Source organism: Aspergillus versicolor (assembly GCF_001890125.1).
Source record: "Aspergillus versicolor CBS 583.65 unplaced genomic scaffold ASPVEscaffold_6, whole genome shotgun sequence".
NCBI lineage: Eukaryota > Fungi > Ascomycota > Eurotiomycetes > Eurotiales > Aspergillaceae > Aspergillus > Aspergillus versicolor.
Window position 1 is genome coordinate 2,126,715 of NW_024467529.1, and position 25,258 is coordinate 2,151,972.

Consider the following 25,258-nt stretch of genomic DNA (forward strand, 5'->3'; position numbering starts at 1 on the left):
GGCAGCGCACGTTGCGATTGAGGTGGCTTTGGTTGGATTGTTATCCAGGGCCTGCAGCTTTAGTGTGGCCAAAGGGCATGCAACGTGGGCTCGTTGGTGGTGGTGATTGGGTCGGAGCCAGCTCCCTCAGAGCTCTCCACCTCACCCTTTCCCTTCCGCTTGACATGAACATCCTCTCAGCACTTGCTTTCAAGTCCTCCCCATATGTCTGTCGCCCGTCGTTTGCCATTTCTATTTGCTCTTTTCCCGGGCCATTCGTCCCTTTTGGAAACGATCCCCTGGTCACTTTCCATTTAGGTATGTTGCTGGAGCGTCCCCCGCCATGACCTGCTTCGGCTTGTACTGACGCAAAAAAAAAAAAGAAAGAAAGAAAGGCAAAGCTTACTTTAGGCACGGTTTCAGCATACCTTCCAGTTGGGTTAGGTAAAAAGAGATTATACATCGCTCATTGCCACTTCGATCTCAGTGAATATACCATGCCTATATCATCGCCATTTTTGTAGAACAAGGGATCAAAGACGTGCCCTTGGACTTCTTGCGCGGCTGAGTACCTACTTCGGGGTACTAAATATACCCGCATTTGGACTTAATTGAGTGCGACGGAGTATAGTAGGCTGCCCGAGGAATCGGCGCCCTTGAGTCGTCATCTTCCTATCCCAACTCGGACTCCACACGTCTCAACTCTAGAACGACGTCTTCTGGATCCTGCTGCTTGTCTTTCACCTACTGGCAGCTCTATCCATCTGTCTTTGCCCCACTTCAGCACGCTTGTCTGCCCAGAGACTACTTTGCGTCCCCTCTGTCGAAACACCTCCGCCGAGGGGTAGGTTTGGTTATCCTCGCGGTCACCTCTTCCACTAGTTTTCCCCCCCTCCTCCTTTTATTTTCTTCTCTACTTATTCTTCCTTTTACTTAAATCCTACTCTTCGAATCCATTACGGATCTTCCCATTGACGGCCTTCCGGTTTTGACTGCCGCTCAATTCGCCATTAACTGGGCATTGGTCCCCCCGCCTGGTTAGCTACATCTGGGTTGAGGTACTGGCAAAGAGCCTTTGGCCTTTGAAGTGCGTCTGTCAACATGTACGTATCCCGTCAGAGGGAGAATCTTTGTTGGAGCTACGGGGCAATCGACTGCAAATCGCTGCAGATTACTGACCGTTCCGATGCAGGAAGTTCGGCAAACAAATCCAGCGCAGGCAGCTTGATCTGCCGGAATATGCCGCGAGTTTCGTGAATTATAAAGCATTAAAGAAGGTCAATAGTTGCCCATCTCGAGACCGTCTTTACCATTTGTGCTGATGCCAAACAAAACAGCTTATCAAACAATTGAGTGCAACCCCGACTATTCCCGCCCAGAGCTCTGTGACCGTCCCTCAAAATGCCTCCGAAGCGCAAGCTGCGCTTCGCGCCAACAAGGAGGTGTTTTTCTTCCGACTGGTATGGCACCTTGGAGAAGAGAACCACGCGCTCGGAGGTTTACTAAATTTTCCCACCAGGAGCGCGAAATCGAAAAAGTCAATACTTTCTACCTACAGAAAGAAGCCGAGGTCTGTCTCGAGGCTTTAAATACGTCCGAGCTTACATTGTTTCTAATACTAAATAACAGTTCTCGCAACGGTTAAAAACCTTGGTTGATAAAAAGCGAGTCGTGCAGTCGCGAACGGTGACTAAATCTAAAGCTCCAGCAAACCTTGTCGCACTCCTCGAAGGCCTCCAACAGTTCGATGGCGATTTGAATAAACTCCAGGTGAGCTCGTTGGCATTTAGTCAGTTGGAAGAATCGGTTCTCATGCCCTTTGTGTGCGATACAGCAATTTGTTGAGATCAATGAGACAGCTATGTCAAAGATCCTCAAGAAGGTACGTCAAAATGGAGATTTATGTTCCTTTCTATGGATTTGATATCGCTAACTTGGAAATCTAGTGGGACAAAACGTCAAAGGTCTGGATTATTGTCCATCTACGCACCCCTCATCCTTCAAGTTTTTTCTCTTTACTTGCGTTCAACCCGCTTACCATATTTTCTTGACAGTCTCGCATGAAGGAACTATATCTTCACCGCGCCGTCGAAGTACAACCATGTTTCAATAGAGATGTTTTACGTGACCTTTCTGATCGGGCGACTACCGCCCGAATAGAGCTCGAAGCTTGGGCGGAGGGTGAAAATATACAGTTCGATACGACTCGTTCAGCCGAACGGACCACGGCCCTTCAGCCTTTCGGCTCAGGAGAAGAAGACCTTGATCTTCAAGTTCTGCAGTCGGCTACTGCGGGGAATCTACAGGCCTTGCGCGAGTGGGCAGACAAGCTGCAAAAGTCCCCTGACTCCCGCGAACGAGCTACGCGTACTTTCCTCGCCGCAATCAACGAATTCTCTGACGATGTCCTTGCCATCCTTCTTGGGAGTAAATTGGTCGATATTTTTGCTGAGGATGATATCAACGAGCGGAATTGCCTGCACGAGGCGGCCATCTCTGGCCGGAATTTCGTTTTCAAGGCTGGTCTAGAGGCGGGTGTCCAAGCATCTCGGACAGATGTCTATGGGAGAATACCCCTTCACTATGCTTGTATACATGGCCGTGTGGAGATGGTGCAGCAGCTACTAGAGACGGATCCTAGTACTGTTGACATGATGGACCACGACAATTTCACCCCGTTGATACATAGCATTGTCAAGAATCAGCTGGACTGCGCTGACCAGCTTCTCCGCCATAATTCCCGCATCGACCCCGTATCCGAGTCCGATCATATTCCACTGAATCTGGCATGCCAACATGGGTCACTCCCCATTGTTAAGATGCTTTTAGAAAGGAAGGCCCAGCTCCTCCCCGATGCGGAAGGCCTCTATCCTCAGCACATGGTGGCGCGAGCTTCACAGTCTCCCGAAATTCTGCTATTACTCAAGCAGCACGGTGCGGATCTTAACCAAAGAGATAAGCTCTACCAGTGGACGCCTCTTTTCCATGCTGCCAGTGAGGGTTGCGTCAATTGTTTGCGAACGCTTCTGGAGCTTGGGGTAGATGCGGATGTTAAGGATGAGAAGGACCTGGCAGCAATGTACTATGCTGCCTGGGAAGGCCATTTGGAATGCATGCTCTTGCTGTGGTCTCACCATACTGAGTCACAGCAGTCCCATCGACCATTGGACATTCTGAATGGCTTGAGACTCCAAGAGCATAACTCTACTATTTCCTGGCAGGAGCAAACTACAACAGAGGCCGATGATATGGAAACGGTGGACGGCATCCCCATCCTATCGCTTCCTCCACCAATCATTCCACTCCGACGATATGGACACAACTTCTTGGACAAAAAGGTTTTCGTCCAGATTTTGTTCGATCCTGGTAGCTCAATTTCCTTTGACCAAGCTGGGCGCTATCCTGCTGCTCGGTTGACTATTTCTTCGAAACTTTCCGAATTAATTCCGCGAACTGTGATGCTCCCAATTCAAGAAGACTCGCGAATGATTTCATTCCATGTTGATACCCTGCAAACTTTTACCGTGGACTTTGAGATTTTCCCCACGTTTGGCTCCAAGGTGATCGCTAAGACGGTAGCACTTCCGACAGTATTCAAAGCAGAGAAGTCCAGCGCTGGCTCCTGTTGTTTGCCACTTTTCGATCCTCGATTACGATCGATTGGGCAGCTTCGCTTTGGATTCCAAGTCATCAAGCCATATCATGGGGACCCTCTAGAAATCACCCATTTCGCCACATACTGGAAGGCAACGAGCACTGGTGAATCTGATCACAGTGGCTTGGTCACTGGATCCAGTCTTTCGGGAGACCATATTCAACTTTTCGTACAACTCACAAGGGATAGGATACCCGTGGTCCACCCACAATACACGGTGAAACACTATGGCATTGATATTCCTCTCTGCCATCTTACTTTATCTGAATTCCAAGCCCTCGGTGCTGAAAAGGCTGTTAACAGAGCAGATATTCTCCAGTTTCTGCAGACACGTGCTTCTCAAGACATAGCCCTAACGCATAGAATACTCGCCGCATCATTCTTATCTCTACACGAGGTTTTCGGGAACCTCCCGGTTGATGTCAATGTCAACCTCTCTATCCTTTACCCATCAGCTGCGGAGGAACAATCTTTGAACATGACCTCTATGGCAGACGTTAATACATTCGCCGACGCTATCTTGACAGTCGTTTTCGACCATGCTCGTGTAGCACGCGATAAAAACCCTGAATTCATGCGATCTGTCGTGTTCACGTCTTACAACGCTAATATATGCATTGCTTTGAATTGGAAACAACCTAACTGTAAGTTCCCTGCTATATTAGGCGCTACGGATATAATACTGTGTACTAACCCAAATTCTTAAGACCCTGTGCTCCTTTGCAACGATCTTGGTCAAATCCGCGATTTGGCCCGTGACGCCGGGACCCATCCAGATGTTGACAGCAGTGGTCGGGCGTCAATGTCTATCAAGGAATCGGCGCGTATAGCGCAGAGCAACAATTTTATGGGTCTGATATGCCGATCCAGCCTTTTGGTATGCATCCGTGATCTCGGGACAATTCACTCCAATACATATTACCACGCACACACTAACAAGATATCTCACTTATAGAACGTCGTGCCGGCTCTGGTAGCAACTATCAAGGAACTCGGCCTTGTCCTTGTAGCGGATACCTCCGATGAAGCCGAACAACCGGACAGCCAAAGTCTGGGCGCCGCCGGCTCTATGGGCGTGGCCGAATTGGCATACCGCATGCCTGAAGGTGTTAATGGTTTAATGAAAGCTAACGGAATTTTGAGGTTCAATGATATGATCGACATGTGATGTGACTTGCGTCTTTTTTTAATTTTTCATATCCACCCATACCCCGTATAGCTTCTTTGTCTCTTTCCCTTTCCATAATTTCCTATATATCTCAAGGAACGAAGATCATGATCTCTCAAGCAGTGTTGCCTTTTTTTTTTTTTTTTTTTTTTTCATCGGTGGCTATCTGTGTGTTGTTTTATTGCATTTTCATCAGCAGCATTTGTTTTTTAGTGTTGCTTCTCTTTGTTGAAAGTTTTCCGTTTTTTTTGGTGAATGAGAAAGACCTGGATCAAGTTTTTTATTCTTTTCTATCTCATAACCCCCCTGTTTGGCGAATACCCGGTGACAAAACTGCGAGAGTGGAGGGATTAGATCTAACTAATGTACAATGTACAACACTAAGGTGTCCAATATCTAATTTAAAGAACGCTATGCAACAATTAGAAAGCCCGATGTGGTATAACACAGGCCACAGGTCGTCCGACAGGTTCAAGTAGGCAATAATACAATGTGTAGGGAAATGCATTGGCAGGAAACGAAAACTATTTGGCTTTCGGTTTGCCCTTCACCACATCCCAGCCCCATTTCCTCAGCTGCTTGACAACCTTTGGCGTGATAGCCGCTGTCAGAGGCACACGCACGAAAATGAAACTCTTGTGGATGGCATAAGCAAGAGCCAACTGGGTCCATAGACCTAGCAAGGTGAATAGTTAGTACCATAGGTCAAAACAACTCCAACAAAAAAGGCATAAAACATACTAGCTTCCTCAGCTGGCCCCTTCTTCTTCTCAATAGCTTGAGTTTCGGATCCCTGCCCTTCGTCCTCTTCCTCCTTGGATTCCTCAAACGCCCCGGGCCAAACCTTGTTAGCACCTCCTTTGATGCTTTCAACAACAACATGCTCGTAATGACCGATCTTGTCGGCGCCCAGAAGTTTCACAGCCGCAAAACAGAACGGAAAGTCCAACGCCGAGAGAAAAAGGTATATCCAGAGAGCAGACCAACCATATTCCCGGGACAAGGTCTTGAGACGCTGTGAGAGGGAGGGCGCCGCGTTCGGGGATTGGTATGCGTATCCAGAGGATTTGTTAGACCGGGGCCGCGTGCTGTGGAAAGCGCGTCCGGCACGGAACGTATTTTGAAATCGGGATTGCTGGACTGGTTTCAGCGGTGTCTGCCTTTGGAGAAGCTGGTTTTGCGCGTACGGCGTGAGGGAGAAAGGGCGGCGGGTTGGCAAGCGGGTTGCGGATGAGGGTGTGACGGAGGTGAATTTGAAAATAAGAGGCCGTTGAGTCCAGCGCTTGAGAGGGTGTTGAAGAGACATGTTATGTTATACACGGCGAGGACTTTGTTTCCTTGCACTCCTGGTCTTGTTGTCTCTTTAACCTTTTCCAGGTGCGAGACGAAATTATGCAAGAGAAGTGATAGATCGTTATACTATCTTGTTCATGTGTAGTATTGAGAGGGTAAGATGTCGAATATATTATTATCTTAAGAAGGAAGTCGAAGGTAGTAGGATGACGCAGAGAGAAAATTATAAGGTTCGGGGACGGAGGTGAAAGCGGATGTTCCGGGACGGCTTTGTTGCGGCGTCGGAGTTAAGTTTTCTCCCAGTATTTAACAGACGATGACAACGTGAGACCACGTCTATTATTTTAGAATGGCCTATTTTCATTTCTATTATTATTATGCAGAAGCGACTATTTTCCCTAAATTCCTGAATACGGAAGATCTCAAGACTGCGGTGTTTTATGCCTCATATATCGGGCATAAATTCACCGCCTAGCCAAATATCGATTCGAAATTTCTCTCCAATTCCAATCCATTGTAAAGAAGCCAACGCTACACACAACTAACACTCGCCATGTCTCCACGTCTACCAAGGAAACTGGTACAACTTCCTTTCTCTGTCGGTGCCTTTACTCCCCAAGTGGCCGCTCAAAATGCTATTCCCACCCGCACATTCGGCATTCGCTCCTTAAATCCTCCCAAACATTCGCGATATAATGAGGGCCCTGACCTCCCCGTTCTCAAGTCAACCCCTGCCGCAGCCCTGGAGCGTAAAGCCAATACATTACCGCCTCGCACCGGTGCAATCACGATCAAAAAGGGGATGACTGCCATTTTCGACCCCGAAACAGGGAAGCGTATCCCGTGTACTGTTCTCCAGTTAGACCGCGTCCAGGTCGTTGCGCATAAGACGAAGGACGTACACGGCTACTACGCTGTACAAATCGGTGCAGGATGGAAACATCCTACCAATGTGACAAAGTCGTTATTGGGTCACTTTTCAGGACAAGGAGTGTCACCAAAGCGATATGTGTATGAGTTCCGGGTCAAGGATGAAAGTGGCCTAATCCCTGTTGGTCAGAGCGTGAATGCAGATTGGTTCCAGGAGGGCCAGTACGTGGACGCGAGGTCGAATTCAAAGGGTAAGGGGTTTGCAGGTGTGATGAAAAGACACGGCTTCGGAGGTCAAGATCGCAGCCACGGTGTCAGTTTGACGCATCGTTCGCTTGGTTCAGCGGGTCCTAGTCAGGGTGGTGGCTCCAGGGTCTATCCTGGAAAGAAGATGGCAGGAAACATGGGGAATGAACAGAACACAGTGCAAAATTTGAGGATTCTCAAGGTCGATATAGAGAATGGGCTTGTTCTGGTTAACGGTATGCGACCTTTCTCTTCAACTGACTTGGAAAGCCGAGGCTAACTTTTGACTCCATAGGTTGCGTGAGTGGCCCTAAAGGTTGCGCTGTCAGGATACAGGATGCAATCAAGAAGCCGTGGCCAACAATCGCGGAATCGGTTGAAGCGTCGACGTAACTTCGGCCTGGTCCTTTTCTTGAAAATGTACTATTACATTATTTTGTTTCTAGAGTGGCGTCTGTATGATACATAAATTATATCCTCATTTTTTTAGTTGCATTTTTCTCTGGCCAAATCAGCTGTTCCTGTTCAAGGTTCGCTATAACGAATAAATAAATGCACAGCCCGAACGCCTCGACCTAATGCGCAAGGAATATCCAAATATAGTTTGGGAGGGGGCCGTATAAAAATTGCTCTAGCAGTCGTTTCTAGTTCCCGACATTTGCTCATTCCTGGAGGAATGGGTCGTAATTATTCTCTAGGAGCTGGATCACATTCCCGTCTTCTGTCTCCAAGCTCCATTCTTCGGTGCGGAACTAAGCGCCGATTCTATTAACAACCAATTTCTTTGATGCGGTGGCAATTGAAAAACTTACAAAACTCATACGGTCCGGCCGAATGCTCTTGAACTTCATTTTCCCTTGTGACTTCGTCCCTTTCACCCAAAAAGATATATCAATCCGCCCATGTAGCTGATTCATCTCCCCGCTAATCCATGGAATCTTCTGCGCAAAGTAGATCTGATCGCCCAGGATTTCTCGCGCACGAGGTGAGGTCCGAAGAGCATACAAAGTGCTACTCACAACACTTGAAGAAGACTTTTGGTAGTTGAAGATGCCGAGCATGGCGGCGCCTACAACCACTGCGAAAATCGGCAAAGTTCGGATCCATCGCCGGCCCTCAGAGTTTACGGAGGGGAGTTCACGGTCTGCTCGACGTTCTGTTATAGGGCCGGAATTGGCAGCTGGGGCGGGGATGAGGGTGCGACGGGGAGAAAATCGGATGGTTGTGTTTGGGAGTCGCGAGACGCCGAGGCGTCTCCGAACAATTTGGAAAACCATTGATTGAGCGTAGCAGATCAATTAAATCCGGTCTTCTAATGTAGTCAAGAGAGACCTTGCGAGATCGCGTGTAGAAGGTGAAAGTGATTGGGAGAGACGGGGTACATATGTGACCGAGGGTTGATTGGAATAAGCAGAGCGGAATTGGAAAATCAAACAAGACAAACCGGGGCATCTGATATACTCTGTGGTGACCATGAGCTAAGACCCCCTCCGAGACTGCCCTTGTGCTCAAAATTTCGTGTCAACTACTCTTAATAAACGACGTATTCAAAATACGAATGATCTATTCAGATGGAATCCGCGAGACTACGCAAGGCATTTCGCTATCCGGATGACTCGGGCGATGACATTGCCCGAGAGGAACTAGACGAAGAAGGTCCGCTGAAACTCTGTTCCCCAAAAGATTGCTCCTCTGATGTTTGTTTCTAGAACAGGAACGTGTAATCAAGAACCTGAAAATACAAAATGAGGAACGAGATTCGCAGTACAGTGTAACTATTCGCCTGCCCTGCTTTGCTCGCGGCCGTTATGTACATGGATACTGATGATGGTACCCAGGTAGTTTTCGCTGCAATTCCCCTCTTATCGATAATAGTATTTGTCCCATCGCTGCTATCCTCGCATGCGCTGGGAGTATTCACACGGTTTTTGTCCCTTATCAGCATAATATCGTTGTTAGCTACCACCTATACGATAAAATATGTCCCGCCGCAACGTCCCGACCCGAAGGGCAAGAGGCCTGTACGACATCCGGACCTTGTGCGGAGGTACATAATTCCAGGAAATTCTGGCATAAGTGCTTTCTTGGTGTTGGTTTATTTTACTTCCTCAGAGGCGTCAATTGGGGCCCAGCCTGTTGTGTACCTCGTTCCTGTCGGTAAGTCCTCAAACATCTAGTAGCCTTTTGCTTGATCAAACTCCGTTGTTGTTCCGGATTTGCTTTCTTGGGGAAATGATGACTGATTGACGAAAGCTTTACTAACCACTATTCTGATTGTTCGCCACGTTATGGTGTCTGTTGATCTCAAGCCGCTGGAAGATCTTCGATATGAGTACAAAGGAGCCTAGGGTTGAGTAGCATTAGATGCTTGGCGGGTCGATTATTTGGTTATGATCCGCACATATAGTCTAACTACTACTAGTATCTGGCAAGGACAAGTAGTATGTAACCAGCTCCGCTACAGATGCTCTCAACGTCACGAACAAATTATATTCATCTATGTATTATAAGCAGCCCGGCTTCTCAAAGAACGGGCTTTCGGCAATTCTGAAGTTGCACGACTACACTCAAGTATCAAACGGCCCGAGGACCGATGTTTCCAGTGCTGGGTCGACAGGAATATTAGCGTAATCTGCAGACGAGAATGCGGCTCGGGCTACATGCTCCAACTCCAACTGGCTGTAATCAGAATTTTGCGACATATCGGGGTAGAACTCGACCTGTATTGAATTGTCCTCTAGAGCTTGGTTACGTTTAGCATCTGCGTCCTCCTGGTGCTTCCTGAGCCGACCTATCTCATCACTGCCGGCTTTCTTTAACCAGCCGAGATTTGAGTGTCGGAAGTCCACTAAGCTCTCCACGCTGCGGACATCCGCTACCTTGCTCGTGTCGTGGCCAAGCGATGTACACGTGGGCTCAAACGGTGTCATTCTGGGATTTTTGCGGCAGGCGCCACAGCTGCAAATCTTTCGACACCTGGGACATTCCCAATAAATGGTCTCCAATATCTCTCGAGGTAGCATATTGAATGCTCTGAATAGGCTACCATAGCAGTATCTTAAGGAGCATTTCGGATTCGAACAAGAGGCCAGCTTCCACTCCGGCTCTATATATTTGCAAATGTGGCAGCGGGGAGCTTTTGACTTTGATTTCTTCCTGCGCTTCGTCGGGCGGCCATCTTTTTCAGGTTCACTCGTCTCATCTACTACCTCTTCGACAATGGGATTTGGTTTGGTGATATCAACCCATGGGCGTCGTTTTAGTTCCTCTTGGCATATTTGTGCCAGGCTTTTCTTGCCCATCTCTGCGCGCTCTATGCGGAATGGCCGGTATCTGTCTCCGATATCAGGATTGAACCCAAGAAGCTGCTGCCTCCAGGTTTCGTGCTTCCCAAGAAGCTCTTCCCATTTGAATTGCTCGGCCCATTTTAGTTTTGAGATACACGCACAGCTTCGACCCATAGCATAACACTCCATGCAGACATCGTAAGGAAGGTTTTCCCCGGCTGGCATTTTAGCACAGGATGGGCATGTCAAGAACCGATTGAAGATGTTGCCTCTGCAGTAAGCACAAGTGACATTGCTGTCAAATGGTATGAATTCAATGCTCTTCTCTTTAGGTGGGGTTACTGAAAACGATTCGGAGAGCAGAACTTGGTTGTAAAGAGCAAATAGTTGTTCGAATTCGCCCTGCAGTTGCTGGACTCTTGGGTGGCTAATACTCGCTTCATCGACGCTATTAAGGAGCACTGAATATTGTTTGAGCGAATGGAATACTATGGCTTTGTTCTTGTATTGCTCGTCTCGACACACCATTCTAGCGTTCGGTAATGCTTCGTTCAGCGCTCTTTCTAGCGTTTCAACCGTCGTCCTATTCCATGCGACCTTTATTGTTCGCGTTCCACGATTCCACACTTGGTGTGCGGCCAATGGAGGCACAAGGACAAAATCGCCTGGCCGCTGCTCAACAATATATGTGGTAAATGGAGCAGCTTTCCATGCATTTATTTGCGCAAAATGGTCCTCTATGTTTATGTCATGGCCCAGTACAGACACCCAGTATTCTGACACGAGTTTTCGGTCTTTGCTACTGGTCATAAACCATATCGAAGACCCTGGATTTGTAGCCTTACTATTCTCAATTGATCCGTCTGACGCGTCCACCATGAGATTTTGGCCAAGGCTAGCGCACATCTCTTGATGCGCTGGCGTATACGTTCCCTCATGGCCGATGTAACACATCAGATTGTCGGCACGCATGTCATGCGGGAGGCAACTCATCAAGTCACCTGCTTTGGCTACCCGACTCCCTGGAGCTTGTCGTGTTTTAAGGAATGAGGATGAGTTCGCCCCCGGACCTTCGAAATTCTTAGGCTCGGCCGAGTTGTTAAGGTAGAATAAGAAGGGAGGTACAATCTTCTTCAAGTAATCGTGCCAGATTTTTGGGCAATCAATGTCTTTGAGGTATAGTCTTTGGAGGCTTGGGTCTTTGTAGTTATATCCATTCCACTGGTCTGTAAGCATTGGCAGGTTCTTCAGGTAGTGCCCAACTGTGAGCGGTACACTCTTTTTCGCTGTCAGGTCTCGGGCGTCCTCTCCTGTATTCGATATTCTTATTAGCACAGGTAGAGATCAAAGAAGGGGTCGGAGCGAAAGGGATTCATGCTCACGCTTCGCAGAGTAGTGATTTCTCAGCCATTTCTCAGAGAATATCGCACTATCAAGCTTCTTCTCAAACCCTTCAACGACAAGGGGCAGCCCCCGCACAATAACGTGAAGAAGTACAAGCTTTTCAAAGTTTTCAAGGCCATTCTCGTCTATTGCATCGCAAGGGATCCGCACCGCCTCTTCGAAGTTAGGTGTTGATCTTATAAGATCCGGAACATCTAAATTTGGAGACAGCGGCTCAAAGGCCGCTCGAGGCCGCTGAGCTGGCATCTTTACGGCGATTTAATGTACCAAGTTGGACCCGATGCTTGTGAAGATGTGGAAATATGCGCTTCCCACCAAAAGAGTAGCAAATACCGAGTTTTGTAACGGTACGCGAGTGGAAGAGAACAAAAAAAGAAGTCCAGAAGAGTAGAGTGGCAGTTTCATTGAATGCGCAGGCTTGTGTTGTAGGCCGCGCACCTAGATGCTGACACCGACAGAATCATCATCGAAGAAGGAAAGCTAAGTTTGATAATTGTGGAAGTACTATGGGTAGTGTTCAGGCAATTTGGTTTTCAGCTGTAACATCCATAGTATTGGCGTATGAAGGTTATTTTCTCACTGGCGCATGTCTTCTGTTACTTTGGTCATTTATCAGTCTCACTGAAGACTATTCCTAAACAGGCTACTTAGACACGGACCAACGCGACTTCACGTGATAAGCTCCTCTCAGTTTGTTGGCAATAGAATTTAGTTCAAGCTCAATAATGTGAGTTTTACTTCTGATATTCAAAACTATACTTGCTTGGAAAAGACAGGTCTAGCAAGGAAATCTTATCATGCAGTGAATATCCCAAGTTATATGGCATATAATTTGTCCCTGGACTGACTATTTATCCTTTCACGTCGTGACTTCAAAGAACAGAATAATGGGCCCTCATTGATCACTTGCCCCAGACCTACGACCTGCTGAGGAGTATTCGTGTCTACAAGGCATAATATCCTAAATCATTAAGTTTAGTATCCCAGATACACCTCAGTTATATCAGAATGCGTCCCACCACCTCTTGTCTGCCGCTGTTCCCATTCTTGCACTTTCACGGCTCTCGGAGGACATTTCCACATGATGGCTGCTTCACAAGTTACACAAGCAGAATTCGCTTGAATCAGTGCAAGATTATGAGAGTTTCGAGATATTCAAACGTTACTTCAAAAGCAACCAGGCCGCTAACCGCCCGATCCAAGGGCGCAATTTTCAATGCGAGATTTCTAAATACCACACCCCGCCCAACTGCGACTGGAGTTTCTCATGAGAAGAAAAAGGGGGGTGCTGTGAACCAATACATACCCCCTCAAACAGGACTCGTCGCCGTCTTACCCCGGTCGTGGTTACCATACACCGAGTTAATACGCCTTGACAAGCCTGCAGGAACATATTATTTATTTTTCCCTTGCGCGTTCTCCACCTTGCTTGCAGCAACGATGACACCTGCGATTTCAACGCTTCAAGTGCTTGGGACTACAGGGCTTTTTTTTTGTGGTGCTTTGATAATGCGGGGGGCAGGATGTGCAATCAACGATTTATGGGATAGGAATCTGGATCCGCATGTTGAACGCACAAAGTTTCGACCCATTGCAAGAGGTGCAATATCCCCGGAAAAGGCCGTTATTTTCACCGGCACTCAACTTCTAGCGGGATTGGGAATTTTGCTTCAATTTCCCTCCCAGTGCCTTTGGTATGGCATCCCCAGTCTGCTGCTAGTAGGGTCTTATCCCCTTGCCAAGCGTGTAACATATTATCCCCAAGCTGTCCTAGGATTAACATTTTCTTGGGGAGCTATAATGGGATTTCCCGCTTTGGGCATCGATCTTGTGGCACACCCAAATGCCTTGATGGCCACTGCTGCTCTTTATTCTAGCTGTGTCTCCTGGACTGTTTTATACGATATGATATATGCGCACATGGACATCAAAGACGACATAACTGCCGGGATCAAGTCAATTGCTCTTCGTCACGAACACAACACAAAAACGGTTCTCTCCGGGTTAGCGGTTGTTCAGGTGGCTTTTCTTGCCGCTGCAGGATTGGCAGCTGGTGCCGGTCCAATTTTCTTTGTCGGCAGTTGCGGTAGTGCCGCCTTCACACTAGGAATCATGATTCGAAGAGTCAACCTGAAAAGTACCCAAAGTTGCTGGTGGTGGTTTAAGAACGGTTGTTTATTAACTGGCGGGGGCATCTCCATGGGTATGCTTTTCGAATACCTCGCCCACGTATATGAAGTTTATGGTACAGACAGACGACAAAAAAGTGAGTCATAAGACGATCAATTTTGATCAACAGATCGAATCAATTGAATAGCTCAGCTCTTTTCATCGTCTGAGTTTGTCCTTTTCAGGCCTGTGTAATCCTCCACGCTCTCAACTATATCCCTCCAGTCCATCATAGCGCCATTCCCGGTATCGCCACAAGCTAGAGATTTCTCTATCGGGGGAAGAATACAAACCCAACCGTCTTTGTTAGAAGAACTCCAGCCCCACTCGTTTCGTAATATTGTGAGTTGCTTCCCTGTGACAGGATGGCTCCACATAGCAGTATTCATCGCAGGAGCAACAAACACAAGAGGCTTCTTATCCTTGAGGTCAAAGTCTACCATTCCAGTCGTGTCCCATGCTCTAATGACCGAGAGAAGGAGGTTATCCGCAATGCCAGCAATCATCTTAGCCATCGTATTTGCAGAAAGCGGGGCAATAAGAAGTAAGTGCGCCCACTTTCTTAGTTCGATATGCAATATTGGATCTCCTCGAACCCACGGATTCTTCCATTCATCTTCGTCTCGGTATATAGCATCTACACCGGGGGTTTGGCGTAGGCGGTCGAGTGACGGTTGCTCCAGGCTTTGGCCAATGAGGAACTTCTCGGCTGACTGGGTTACAATAATGCGAATTGACACATTGCGGTGGCGGCCGAGAGCTTCTGCTATATTAGAGAGCTTTATCGTGGCGACAGATCCGCTAGCTGCCAGAAGAATATGGAGTTTGCCATCGTTCAAGTGCTGCTTGGCCGAAAAGCGGGTACTCGCAAATTCCATGATACTTATAGCAAATGATAACCAGTGTTGTCAATGGCTTGGGTATGTCCGCGGGAATAAATGGTAAGGTGCGCAGTGTGACGTGACCGGTTTGGATGGGGACTCAGTAGTGATGTAGTAGGAAACAAAACATCATCTATTCTGGTTACAGTCCTGCTATAGTTAGTAGATACATCCCAGTATGAGGAAGTACGGAAGTCCGCAAATGATCATGCGGGTGCCGGATTAGAAATGGGTGGGTATATACTGCACGTGATTGCGACCAGTGATATACAAGGTAATTATTTTGCCATCGTCTGCTCCGTCATCCAAACAGTCAACAGTCACCATGTTTTCAAGGACAGTGTTCTCGTCTGTAAGTTATACATCTCCCCACTATAAGTTTTCAAATTGCTTTTGCCAAACCTTTTCTCCGCTATGTCGGCGGCCAACCTCTAATCGGCGACCTAGACACTCCGACGGCCTCTATTCCGACCCCAGTTCGCGAGCCAGTTCGCGAGCCAGCTCCCTTGTATTCTTCAAGCCCGTCTAATCTCGACCGAAACGAAAGCAGCGATCGATAAAGCAGTTGCATCGGCCCCTGTGGTTCTCTTCATGAAGGGTACCCCAGAGACTCCGCAATGCGGATTCTCACGGGCAAGCATCCAGATTCTAGGCCTACAGGGAGTTGATCCAAAGAAGTTCGTTGCGTTTAATGTTCTGGAAGATCTAGAGCTACGTCAGGGTAAGTTTATGTTTTACTCTGATTTTTGTTTTGACTACGGTTAGCTCACGCTTTTTCACAGGAATCAAAGAATACTCGGACTGGCCCACGATTCCACAATTATATTTGGAGAAGGAGTTCGTTGGTGGGTGTGATATTCTGATGTCAATGCATCAAAACGGCGAGCTTTCCAAGCTCTTGGAAGAGAAAGGTGTTCTGGTGGCTGAATAGAATGATACTCATTTGGGCTAAGCCAAGCTATATTCAATGTAATTTTAACGTATCCGTATATCTTTAGTATCTATAAACTCTGCTTTGAATTTTGGCGCTACATTTGTTAGTAAGAGGACCATGGCCTATCAAAAGTGAAAGATTACGAGTCCACCTGAACCTTTTGCTAGACAAAAATAGTTATCAATTATCTCCGCGAGTCTTATCAACTTGCATGGAGGCTCTACTCACTTAATTGGTGTCTGATCTCTCCATTTAGCCTTCCATCGACTTAACTTGATCCTCAACAACACCCTTTTGCAATTTAGCGCGTTGTCTTGCTTCATAAGCCTCCCTGCTCTTGAGGATTCGTTCGACGATCTCGCCCGCATTAACATGTTGAAACGCATGTTCGGTCGTTTCACGGAATATACCCATGAGCTTCGGGGCGGCGTAAGGATCATATGTTAGTGGGATGAATGTGGTAGGGCCATGGTAAACGACGTCCGGCACGCCTAACGGCATTGCCTCTAAGTATCGCCGGCTTGGCGAAAATGGAGCCGAGAACACGACAGCATGGATATACTAGAGATGTCAGGCGAAAATCAGGCTTCAATGTGGAGGAAATAATCAAAACTTACTCGGCATTGAAGGACACAGAGACCTCTTTCAAAAATGTTCATGATGGGATAATTCAATCCTTTCCAGTGGTTTATCACATCATCATCATGGACGCCAGCTACAACATAAGTCGGCCCATAGTCTTCTCCATGATCTTTTAGTCTCTGCTGTTTTTGTTCGTGGTCGTACCAGCCACGCTGTCGGCCTTCAAATTCCTCGATCGCCAAAACTTGGCGAAGAAATTCAATATGACCAGAGGAGAAAAGATCAAACCCTCCGTCAACATAAATTATTCGCTGGCCCTTTCTCGGCAATTTGCCACTGACAAGGTTATCAAAAGTCCCAGACTCGTCAATCATACCCTCGAGCTTTGCTGTATTAGACCCTTCCCAAACCCAAACTTGAGGGCCGGGTTGTAAACCCGTCTGGTCAGTGGCGTAATCCTTGAGCCTATCTTGAAGGTACGAAGCATATTGCAAGCGCTCTTCTTCGTTGCCTGGGCCCTCCGTCCCAGAAAGCGAGCCTCTGACACTTTTGATAAAGTGTCCCTTTGTACAAAGAAGCATACGGCCAACGAGGTCCGTGGTGGAAATACCAGGGGTTCTTTTCACCACTTTAAAGCGACCAGCAGCCTTGACAAACCGATAGCAATCATCTCCATTACTATCCGAAGTGATATCGTCACCGTGAACAACGTATTTGCAGCCATAATGTGAGACCCAAGGCAGGGTCGTTACATAAGGAGCATGAGGAACGCATTTCGTTGCCCAACGGCAAGCCTCTACCGCAGCAATTCTAAAAGGATTGTACACCCTGTCAGCAAACAGATCAAAAACAGATTCTTGGCTCATCAACCGACCGCTCCTCCAAGGTCATGACTGTGGGTCCCTTGTTCTCCAGGATTGCCTCGTCGGAATGTACGCCAACTAGGAGTTCGTCTCCTAATCTACGCGCCTGAAGCATAGCTCCTGCGTGTCCTACGGGCATATGATTAGGGTTATCATACGAATATCGGTGGTATTTGATCCCCTACCATGATGGCTAAAGTCAAAGCACCCGTCCACCCAAACACGGCCCTCCGATATTGGAATATCGTCTTGAGGGTCAACGGGCCATTCCCCGCGTTTGGGAATTATCTCATCAGGTGATGCTTCCATTCTATGCGGTTTGGTAGCAATTATCCGGGCATATATTCGGCGCGAGGGGTTGGTAATCCGTCTTAGGGATTGCAAAGCGCGTGAGTGATGGGGTCGCGAAGGATAGGGGTCGAGGAGGGGCACAGACCACGGAGAAAGGACATCTTCACCGCCCTTGTTATCGATAAGAAAAGACCCACCAGACTGGGAGCAGACGACCAAAACATGGATGACTTGGATGGCTTATGAAGGAAACAACTTGGAGTCCCAATTCTATTCATCGAATTAATTGAATGATGGAACATCTAACGAACTATCTGTTTTGGTATCTCGCGCAGCTTAGTTAAAATAACTTCAAAGAGGGCGGTAAATGCTTATATTTTTAATGATAGGGCTGCCAGGACTATATGAAGACGTGACCGTTTTAACATCAAACAAACACAACTGGAAGCAGAATAATTCAAGACTCTCGACAACTTCAAACTCTACTACGTATTATTATTCGTCGATTTCCGGAGAAAACATTTCTACCTAATGAGGTTTAGTGCGGGGGAACCAGCTGCTCTGGCCAATGTCCAAGTAACCCTCCTCGCCGCCTCGGTCAGGGGCTTTGTGGAGACCGATCCATCAATTATTCAACGTATTTGATGCCATGAACAACGTGCTTGCATTAAACCCCACGCCGCTCAATATCTCTGGAATCTACATTTGGCCTGTTTCAATAATTATATTTCTATCCTTATTATTGAACATATTCAGATCAAGGATCAAAAAGTCCTACCCTCATGTCCGCCGGAAGGGGACAAGGCTCCTTCGGGAAAACCATCGACATGCTTCCATCGACATTCACTCCCACCTTGTCCCGCAGGGATACAAATAAATCAATAGGTCATGAAGTGGCTCCGGGATCTGTTCCCCCTCCCCTAATGAGTGGCGGGGGAGTTCTTGGTCCCCAGAGCGCTGCAGCAATTTACCAACATATTCATGACATGGCCACGAAACGAATATCTACACTCGACTACCTGAGAAAAGCGTCAGTTCGTCACATGTTCTTTTTTTTGGGCTCATAAATGAGGATGCAGCTTGCTGACACCCAGTGTCTAGTCATGAAGGACGTATATATTGGTTCAATACCGTTCACTACTCTCGAGTTGATATTAGCCGGATCCCTTACTTCGATACCCGAAAACTATCCCGACGTGCTATCAATTACCTTCTTCTCGGCTTATCCATTCCACCTATAATAGATGTCAGCACTACGTCAGGCGAATATCTGCGTGCACTAAACGCACTATTGATTGAGTTCGAAACCTTTCAGCAAGTGCATCCGCCGGAGGGGAGTTCGTCATCAACACTTGCCCGAGCGCGCATACCCCAAATGTTTAAACGGGCCACCCATAGTGGGACAAAGGGTAGAAGAGCAAGCTCAGCGACAGAGATTGGCCTTCCCATGCAACACAGTGATCCTTCCGACCTGAAACTTATGGCGGGGGGAGCTACGTCGTCAGTAAATGCGGCTGCTGCAAGCGTCTCCATTCCTCATTCAGAAGCGTCAGACCTTCTACCCGGAGAAGAGTACATATACCTCATGACTCCGTCATTGCCATTTGAGCCGGACTATTTTGAAACATTTGCCACGCTATGCGATGTCTTGATAGACTGCTATACCCGCCTCGTGACATTGATCTCAACTCCAGCAGTTTGCACGGTGGCACTAGGTGAGCTATTTACGAAAGCAGACGCAAAACTCCGAAAGATTATTGTGGCGGGCATAGTACGTGAATTCGAAGATGCAAGTCGGAGTGCTGCTAGAACGGAGGTGGCTGGAGTGGGCCGCGTTGTGTTGGGAGGTCTTCTAGGATGACGGTTCGGACAATTTCATGAAACCAAATTGTAATGACGAAACGAATACATGGGACCTTTTTAATGGAGATGGAAGTAATGCTAAAACCAGTATTTATAAAGTACAATTGGCACACTGTGCAGCTCTAACTTTCGTGTGCTAATGGTTTCTGTGAAAGAAGACGCTTAGCTCCAAGATAATGATAAGGATATCGATGACTTTTGAACGCGTGCCTGAAGAACCTGCATATGTAAAATAAGCAATAGAGGAGGGTAGTCACGTTGTAAGCGGGTAAAAAAAATATATATGCAAAGAACGCCAAATCAATACGCTTTCAAAAACAGCTCAAATCGACGCCGATTTATGCAAGGCAAACGCTGAAGGTGTGTCATGATGTAGATACGGGGAGTTTGCAGTGGGCGGCTTATGCCGTGCGAGTAGTCTCTTGCTCACGCTGTTCGCTAAAAACTCGTCGACTCATTTCAAGAACAGCTTCGAACCCTTCTTTACCCCGTTTGGCATTTTCCCTAAACCTTTCGACGCTTGCCTCTTCTACCTTATTTTTAATCTTTTGCCATCCCCCGCAGAGGGCAGTGATCTTGGCTTCTTGTTGAAAATCGGTCATAGATGACGGAGTCGACGCCGAGGGCTGATAGATGACAGTTTCGCGGACATTTAGAACATTGGCCCAAGTGAGATTTGTCGAGCACATTGTTACTTTTCTTGAAACTGGATCAACGTACGATACCTCGTAGACATGTGAGGTCGGGCTTCCTCCAAACAGCGAAGAGACCCATTGCGGTACGGTCTGGTTGCATGTGATAAGTCGCTCTGTGCGTAACTATCAAACACGGCATTAGACATTTGACGAAATGCGCCCATAGCTTCAAAGCTCCCCGAATAGAACTTACAATTCCGGTATCCGGGTCAACCCTCCGCGACAACGTATCTACACCCACAACATGTGTAGATTTATCGTTCCAGGGACAGTATTTCCGCCAGTTTGCTGTTGAGACCTCGTCCCACGAGTAGTTGAAGGTACAAATAGAAGAGAAGACCTTCATCGCCGGGTCCAACAACGCCGTAGAGCACCGAGACCGGCAGGGTCTTGTTTCCTCGGCCGTCCTTCAAAAAACAGATATGAGCGCACCGATTAAAGCTGACGATGATCAAACTAGGACCAGAAGACAGCCGGGGTAAAAATCGTATTCAACGCGTTTTCGATGCAAGGTGTGGGGAAAGAGAGGGTACGGTATTAAGGAAAGCAATCGTAGAGACACAAAGAGCGAACTGAAGACTCACGACAATCAGTAAAAGTAAAAGAATCGCTTGAGACAGTCTGCAAAGGTGGAGATGAGTCGAAGAGTGGCGGAGGGATGGAAGAGAAATTTTAGGGCAATAATTCTCCGGGGAAATCCCTGACGTCGGGATTTTCCGGCAGAAAACAAGACTGTTCGAGTGGCAAGTGCGCACTTCCAGACTAACAATGATTGCTTTGTTGGGTAGCTGGTTTTGAAGGGATCAAATAGAAAGACTTTAAAGATAGTCTCTTAACAGAAATCGAAAATTAGAGGCCTTTGTTAATTGATACTGACCTGGTAACAGATCGTTTTTCAAGATAAAGAGTTCTAATGAAGCAGATAAAGTATCAAGGCCCTTCGCTCCTTCCACAACTAGTTTATTTCTCGCTACTATACTATAATTCATCACATAAATGTTGTACAGCAGTGAGAAAAGGTATGGTTGATAGTTAAAAGAGTAGAGGACAGATATCTTGATTCACCCAAATAGCGAATGAGTGAACTTTGCCTTCCACATCTTTTGGTGTACGGTTAGTAGTACCAACGCGTGCTGCATCCTTGCTTGCTCTCTTGAAATGCGACGGTTGGGACTTTATCAGAGTAGAACCCCAGTTCACCCTCCACCACCCTCTCGAAGTAGCTATTGCTGATGAATTGGCCATCCTCTATTCTTTCTTGTCCCTTAACTTTTCACGCCGGCGGACCGCGATATCTCGCCAAGCGCGTAGCGAGAAGTTCTTGCCGCCGAGGATCTAGGCGCTTATGTACAACCCGCCGCTAAAATAAAGTACAACTGTACAACCCATCCAGGGCATTTGACTTTTAGCTTTTATCACTGACACCCGCTGCCTACTGTCTCCTTTGGCTTTCTTCCTTTCCTCAGAAATATAATCTGGGGGAAATGGTCGAACTGCGTAAGCGCAAGGCAGCGCCACACCCAGCGCCTGTGAATAAGCGGCGGACAAGAACCAAAGCGCTTAACTCAACGTCCAAGGCAACAGGAATCAAAAACACTGCAACCATGGAGATTATACCAAAAGTCGGTGATATCGTGAATCTAGATGGGTTTGGTGGCGATTTGGAGACAAATGATGGCACAATTACTACACTCAAAAATCTCCTCGACGACAGTGGATCTGGCGTTGTGCTATTTACATACCCCAAGGCGTCAACCCCTGGCTGTAAGTTTGTTTTTGTTGTACACACGAGACAATATAAATCTTCAACCTCGGGCGGTCCCAATGTGACTTAGTTCAAAGCGTGTGGAGCTTTATGTCAATCAAAAGCTAACAATTTCAAGGTACAAAGCAAGCCTGTCTATTCCGAGATGGATACGACAAATTGACTTCTACCGGGCTGTCCATCTATGGTCTGTCAGTAGATTCCCCAAAGGCCAACTCCACCTTCAAAACGAAGCAAAGTTTGCCGTATCCACTACTTTGCGACACCGCATCTACCTTGATCGGTGCGATCGGGCTCAAGAAGCTACCCCGCGGGACAACCAGGGGTGTATTTGTTATAGACAAGACTGGCAAAGTTCTTGTCTCGCAACCGGGTGGTCCAGATGCAACTGTGGAGGCTGTCCGGCAGCTCGTTATATCAACGCCTGAAGATGACAATACGGTCAATACGCAAACCAAAATGAAGGAATTTTAAAAGAAAGAATCACTGTTGCTTTTCCATGCAGCGTGTGAAAGTCTATTAATAGTTTATATTAGTTTATATTAGTTTATATTATCTAAATTATCTATACTTCATATGAATATGCTTGTCATTATGAAGGATAATAATCCTATTCATTTTCTTTTAGGGAAATAATTCTAAGGAAAAGGGAGAGGGGGGTGCTTCTAGTTTCATACACGGCGGCGCAATAAATATCATATAACTAATAGTGTCAGTCCTATCCATGCAGCCATCAAACGCCTTTTTCTTTCCTCCCTCAAGACCAAATGTACCAGCCTGGAGGGCACTACAATATTCCTTCCTAGCAGGTACGAAGGAACCAACCACTCGGGCTTATGATTAGACGGGTCCTGATTTGCGGGCTCGGAACTGCATTGTTCCGGAAATCACATCCGCTTCTCGCCTTCATCGAGTGTCTGGACGCCGAGTAGCGAGCGACGCAGCAAAAGCTACCCCCGTGGTTTCCCAGCAATCAGGCAGGAGATAGGTAAGGACTTTAGTGTCGATCTGACTTCATCTGGCGCTACGAAGTATTTGACAGCACTGGTCAATCGTGCTAATAACTCAGGTCGAGCAGAGCCCATAATGGCGCGCAACGTCGTGAACGCGGCCAAATCGGCATCAAGTATTGTCTCAATCAATAATGTAAGATCGTTGCCCCTAGTTTTCCGATTGAATGCTAATTACATGGGTTCAGAAATACTCAGTTCAGTCCACGGGTTTATGGGAGCGTGTCCGCCGTCTATTTGCCATTGATCCCGACCGCTCAACTGGTGTGCCATTGAATGCACAATTTCGTCTTCCCACGCCCGGGGCTCTTCCACCGCTATCATACGATGATCCAGTTACGGTTCCAGCGGGCGATATCGCCGACAACCCGTACTGGAAGCGCGACGTCCGCAGAAATTACCCAAAAATCAGCACAGTGAATCAGGCGGATGCTGTTGGCCTTCTCACTGTAGGAAGCCAGGCGGTGCCCAGAGATGACATCCTACAAATTGGCGAAGCAGGCGAAAAGCAGCTCGTCTCGGTGAAACAGGAAGGTGAGGATCGGGGACTGGCAGGTTTATTCCAAAAGGACAAGACTGGCATCAAAGGTGTTCTAGGTCCCACCGGCTTGCCGCCAACTCCTTGTAACCTGAACTCTGCTTCGAAATACCAGATTGATGATCATCACGGTTATCCTGATGTGTATGTTCGCTCTTCTACCCTGTTTTATTTTCCCCGAGGATGCGCTAAGCTAATGCTATAAAGGTACCCCTGTCGCACATTCGTTTAAATGCTGAGATAAATATCTGTTAGACACAATGTATTCTGTTCTCCTTTCTTCTGTGCACTTTTCCCCAGCTTTACTACCAGATACATTTCAACAGGACTCTCGGGTCGTAGAGAAATCCAGAAGTCCAATCAAAAGTATGTTGCGTATGGCTCGTCTGCAATATCTCATCGATGATTGCCAAATAAAGATGTGTTGTATTGTCTCTTCTTCACTGCCACCTAGGACACTAGACACCCCCTCTCATAATCACTGATTGGAGGGTGGTGAATAATGGACTACGTGATATTATCTACCCTGGTTAATGGTATGTATGATAAGCCGGAAATATATAGACCAATAAGCCTCTATGTTATATTACCCAATCTGTTGCCACATTGGGTATTTACATTATCACTTAACAGAAATTGATTGTTCATTGTTTCAAATTAGGGCTATGGACAAAGCATCATCAACCAGACCCCAACCATAACATGGAATGGGTAACAATTTGGGTTCAGATTTCAGAAGCCTATCTAATCAAAAGGGTTCGTGCGTGTACCCCACCAGGTGAGGAACAAACTCAGGCCAACCGTCTCAAATACTCTTGCGACAGCACCTACAGCAACAGTGTCGAGAGGTCTCTTCTCGGTAAATACCTGGCTGACGAACTTCAGATAGAAGAAAGGACACTGGTCAGCATGTTTATCAAACCGTAAGACATGGTGGAGCGGGAGACATACACTGGGGGCCGAGCTGGCAAAAAAGATCAAGCTTCCAAGGTAGGCTGCTCCCTTGTAGCTAAGGGTGCCCGTTGCATTAATCAAAGCAGCAACTCCATAGGTTTGCACAGCGCTTCCGACCAGAGAGCTACCCCATGCAGTCGCGGCACTAGCGGCCTCTTTGGATTTGATAAAGTCCTCCTTCGAATTGGCAGCCTGGGCACGGTGATATGTATCGCCGAAGACAGGGGCCAAAATACCCAGTGAAGCAGTGTGGGTGAAGACAGTGCCCATGGCAATAGCCGAGGGTTTGACAGAAGGGAGATCTGAGAGCGTCCGTTAGTTTTGACCAGCAGGGGGGACATTGGTGAACCCACAGTGTAGAGTTGCCATTTTTGTGCTGTAATATGTAAGTGGTTATTTGAATATTTGAGATCAAACGTAGACAAATTACGGGAGGTCCAGCATCGAGGCCAGTGTACCCTTTAAATACAAAGCCAATCTGTGTCAAGTGACATAATGCAGACTTTGGTCTGCAGCGAAAGACAAGCCACTACAGTTGCATCACGGATTATTCGTGGACGAATATGTGACGTCGTCATGATTCAAAAGCGGCCATTGAGGGGAAAACTTGGGACTGAAGAGCACGTACTTAGGTCTGAACCAATGATCGGGGCTTCGTCGTGGAAGATCATGATGTGCAGAGAATTAGCATGACGTCAGATACCCTAACCCTGCGTCTGGGTGGTCTCGACTCTTCAGACTCCAATAGCTCTCCCGAGTATGGGGTGTAAGGTTTACCGTTTCATTTAGTTGGTCCAACAAAACACCCCTG

General features: G+C 47.2%; 14 protein-coding genes across 14 annotated transcripts; 7 read left to right on the forward strand and 7 right to left on the reverse strand.

The window, feature by feature from the left end:
* Positions 1-4,943: 4,943 nt before the first annotated feature.
* On the reverse strand, positions 4,944-6,158 carry ASPVEDRAFT_43327 (uncharacterized protein). Its single transcript, XM_040812792.1, has 2 exons — positions 5,544-6,158; positions 4,944-5,478 (listed from the first exon to the last, which is right to left on the reverse strand). The coding sequence occupies exons 1-2, from the start codon at positions 6,106-6,108 to the stop codon at positions 5,327-5,329; spliced, it is 717 nt and encodes a 238-aa protein (XP_040669580.1). The 5' UTR covers positions 6,109-6,158; the 3' UTR covers positions 4,944-5,326.
* A 260-nt stretch (positions 6,159-6,418) lies between these two features.
* ASPVEDRAFT_43328 (mitochondrial 54S ribosomal protein uL3m) lies at positions 6,419-7,777 on the forward strand. The gene is made up of 2 exons (XM_040812793.1): positions 6,419-7,447; positions 7,507-7,777. Exons 1-2 carry the CDS (start codon positions 6,649-6,651, stop codon positions 7,602-7,604), a joined length of 897 nt encoding a protein of 298 aa, XP_040669581.1. The 5' UTR covers positions 6,419-6,648; the 3' UTR covers positions 7,605-7,777.
* ASPVEDRAFT_43329 (cytochrome c oxidase assembly factor 1 family protein) lies at positions 7,659-8,730 on the reverse strand. Its single transcript, XM_040812794.1, has 2 exons — positions 8,024-8,730; positions 7,659-7,963 (listed from the first exon to the last, which is right to left on the reverse strand). Exons 1-2 carry the CDS (start codon positions 8,486-8,488, stop codon positions 7,874-7,876), a joined length of 555 nt encoding a protein of 184 aa, XP_040669582.1. The 5' UTR covers positions 8,489-8,730; the 3' UTR covers positions 7,659-7,873.
* ASPVEDRAFT_759274 (uncharacterized protein) lies at positions 8,639-9,669 on the forward strand. The gene is made up of 4 exons (XM_040816322.1): positions 8,639-8,867; positions 8,921-8,982; positions 9,050-9,368; positions 9,465-9,669. Exons 1-4 carry the CDS (start codon positions 8,783-8,785, stop codon positions 9,557-9,559), a joined length of 561 nt encoding a protein of 186 aa, XP_040669583.1. The 5' UTR covers positions 8,639-8,782; the 3' UTR covers positions 9,560-9,669.
* ASPVEDRAFT_43330 (putative JmjC domain protein) lies at positions 9,667-12,497 on the reverse strand. Its single transcript, XM_040812795.1, has 2 exons — positions 11,881-12,497; positions 9,667-11,808 (listed from the first exon to the last, which is right to left on the reverse strand). The coding sequence occupies exons 1-2, from the start codon at positions 12,146-12,148 to the stop codon at positions 9,779-9,781; spliced, it is 2,298 nt and encodes a 765-aa protein (XP_040669584.1). The 5' UTR covers positions 12,149-12,497; the 3' UTR covers positions 9,667-9,778.
* A 542-nt stretch (positions 12,498-13,039) lies between these two features.
* ASPVEDRAFT_134142 (putative para-hydroxybenzoate-polyprenyltransferase Coq2) lies at positions 13,040-14,179 on the forward strand (the record flags this gene model as incomplete). The annotated part of the gene is made up of 1 exon (XM_040807095.1): positions 13,040-14,179. The coding sequence occupies one exon, from the start codon at positions 13,040-13,042 to the stop codon at positions 14,177-14,179; it is 1,140 nt and encodes a 379-aa protein (XP_040669585.1).
* Positions 14,180-14,220: 41 nt separating this feature from the next.
* Positions 14,221-14,949, reverse strand: ASPVEDRAFT_134213 (putative flavoprotein; the record flags this gene model as incomplete). Its single annotated transcript, XM_040807103.1, has 1 exon — positions 14,221-14,949. The coding sequence occupies one exon, from the start codon at positions 14,947-14,949 to the stop codon at positions 14,221-14,223; it is 729 nt and encodes a 242-aa protein (XP_040669586.1).
* A 203-nt stretch (positions 14,950-15,152) lies between these two features.
* ASPVEDRAFT_760588 (monothiol glutaredoxin GRX5) lies at positions 15,153-16,011 on the forward strand. Its single transcript, XM_040816326.1, has 3 exons — positions 15,153-15,304; positions 15,400-15,673; positions 15,735-16,011. The coding sequence occupies exons 1-3, from the start codon at positions 15,278-15,280 to the stop codon at positions 15,881-15,883; spliced, it is 450 nt and encodes a 149-aa protein (XP_040669587.1). The 5' UTR covers positions 15,153-15,277; the 3' UTR covers positions 15,884-16,011.
* A 127-nt stretch (positions 16,012-16,138) lies between these two features.
* Positions 16,139-17,640, reverse strand: ASPVEDRAFT_134769 (ethanolamine-phosphate cytidylyltransferase; the record flags this gene model as incomplete). Its single annotated transcript, XM_040807165.1, has 4 exons — positions 16,139-16,447; positions 16,504-17,278; positions 17,343-17,460; positions 17,517-17,640. 4 exons carry the CDS (start codon positions 17,638-17,640, stop codon positions 16,139-16,141), a joined length of 1,326 nt encoding a protein of 441 aa, XP_040669588.1.
* A 764-nt stretch (positions 17,641-18,404) lies between these two features.
* On the forward strand, positions 18,405-19,483 carry ASPVEDRAFT_134408 (uncharacterized protein; the record flags this gene model as incomplete). The annotated part of the gene is made up of 2 exons (XM_040807129.1): positions 18,405-18,652; positions 18,724-19,483. 2 exons carry the CDS (start codon positions 18,405-18,407, stop codon positions 19,481-19,483), a joined length of 1,008 nt encoding a protein of 335 aa, XP_040669589.1.
* A 403-nt stretch (positions 19,484-19,886) lies between these two features.
* Positions 19,887-20,526, reverse strand: ASPVEDRAFT_134395 (putative mitochondrial protein sorting (Msf1); the record flags this gene model as incomplete). Its single annotated transcript, XM_040807124.1, has 2 exons — positions 19,887-20,303; positions 20,374-20,526. The coding sequence occupies 2 exons, from the start codon at positions 20,524-20,526 to the stop codon at positions 19,887-19,889; spliced, it is 570 nt and encodes a 189-aa protein (XP_040669590.1).
* Positions 20,527-21,664: 1,138 nt separating this feature from the next.
* ASPVEDRAFT_54150 (thioredoxin peroxidase DOT5) lies at positions 21,665-22,419 on the forward strand (the record flags this gene model as incomplete). Its single annotated transcript, XM_040814889.1, has 2 exons — positions 21,665-21,944; positions 22,064-22,419. 2 exons carry the CDS (start codon positions 21,665-21,667, stop codon positions 22,417-22,419), a joined length of 636 nt encoding a protein of 211 aa, XP_040669591.1.
* A 602-nt stretch (positions 22,420-23,021) lies between these two features.
* On the forward strand, positions 23,022-23,792 carry ASPVEDRAFT_43335 (putative NADH-ubiquinone oxidoreductase 21 kDa subunit). Its single transcript, XM_040812796.1, has 3 exons — positions 23,022-23,091; positions 23,144-23,637; positions 23,701-23,792. Exons 1-3 carry the CDS (start codon positions 23,032-23,034, stop codon positions 23,723-23,725), a joined length of 579 nt encoding a protein of 192 aa, XP_040669592.1. The 5' UTR covers positions 23,022-23,031; the 3' UTR covers positions 23,726-23,792.
* Positions 23,793-24,237: 445 nt separating this feature from the next.
* On the reverse strand, positions 24,238-24,816 carry ASPVEDRAFT_85256 (DUF1761 domain-containing protein; the record flags this gene model as incomplete). Its single annotated transcript, XM_040817667.1, has 2 exons — positions 24,238-24,749; positions 24,801-24,816. The coding sequence occupies 2 exons, from the start codon at positions 24,814-24,816 to the stop codon at positions 24,238-24,240; spliced, it is 528 nt and encodes a 175-aa protein (XP_040669593.1).
* Between the last annotated feature and the right edge of the window lie 442 nt (positions 24,817-25,258).

Excerpts from the sequence above, each read along its gene's own strand:
- ASPVEDRAFT_43327 (XM_040812792.1), bottom strand. The coding sequence starts at position 6,108 with ATGTCTCTTCAACACCCTCTCAAGCGCTGGACTCAACGGCCTCTTATT. Across the intron at positions 5,479-5,543 it reads GGGGCCAGCTGAGGAAGCTA|GTCTATGGACCCAGTTGGCT; the intron begins GTATGTTTTATG and ends TCACCTTGCTAG.
- ASPVEDRAFT_43328 (XM_040812793.1), top strand. The coding sequence starts at position 6,649 with ATGTCTCCACGTCTACCAAGGAAACTGGTACAACTTCCTTTCTCTGTC. Across the intron at positions 7,448-7,506 it reads TGGGCTTGTTCTGGTTAACG|GTTGCGTGAGTGGCCCTAAA; the intron begins GTATGCGACCTT and ends TTGACTCCATAG.
- ASPVEDRAFT_43329 (XM_040812794.1), bottom strand. The coding sequence starts at position 8,488 with ATGGTTTTCCAAATTGTTCGGAGACGCCTCGGCGTCTCGCGACTCCCA. Across the intron at positions 7,964-8,023 it reads GGCCGGACCGTATGAGTTTT|TTCCGCACCGAAGAATGGAG; the intron begins GTAAGTTTTTCA and ends ATCGGCGCTTAG.
- ASPVEDRAFT_759274 (XM_040816322.1), top strand. The coding sequence starts at position 8,783 with ATGGAATCCGCGAGACTACGCAAGGCATTTCGCTATCCGGATGACTCG. Across the intron at positions 8,983-9,049 it reads AACGAGATTCGCAGTACAGT|GTAGTTTTCGCTGCAATTCC; the intron begins GTAACTATTCGC and ends GATGGTACCCAG. Across the intron at positions 9,369-9,464 it reads TGTGTACCTCGTTCCTGTCG|CTTTACTAACCACTATTCTG; the intron begins GTAAGTCCTCAA and ends GATTGACGAAAG.
- ASPVEDRAFT_43330 (XM_040812795.1), bottom strand. The coding sequence starts at position 12,148 with ATGCCAGCTCAGCGGCCTCGAGCGGCCTTTGAGCCGCTGTCTCCAAAT. Across the intron at positions 11,809-11,880 it reads AAATCACTACTCTGCGAAGC|GAGAGGACGCCCGAGACCTG; the intron begins GTGAGCATGAAT and ends TATCGAATACAG.
- ASPVEDRAFT_760588 (XM_040816326.1), top strand. The coding sequence starts at position 15,278 with ATGTTTTCAAGGACAGTGTTCTCGTCT. Across the intron at positions 15,305-15,399 it reads CAAGGACAGTGTTCTCGTCT|ACACTCCGACGGCCTCTATT; the intron begins GTAAGTTATACA and ends TCGGCGACCTAG. Across the intron at positions 15,674-15,734 it reads AGATCTAGAGCTACGTCAGG|GAATCAAAGAATACTCGGAC; the intron begins GTAAGTTTATGT and ends GCTTTTTCACAG.
- ASPVEDRAFT_43335 (XM_040812796.1), top strand. The coding sequence starts at position 23,032 with ATGGCGCGCAACGTCGTGAACGCGGCCAAATCGGCATCAAGTATTGTC. Across the intron at positions 23,092-23,143 it reads GTATTGTCTCAATCAATAAT|AAATACTCAGTTCAGTCCAC; the intron begins GTAAGATCGTTG and ends ACATGGGTTCAG. Across the intron at positions 23,638-23,700 it reads CATCACGGTTATCCTGATGT|GTACCCCTGTCGCACATTCG; the intron begins GTATGTTCGCTC and ends AATGCTATAAAG.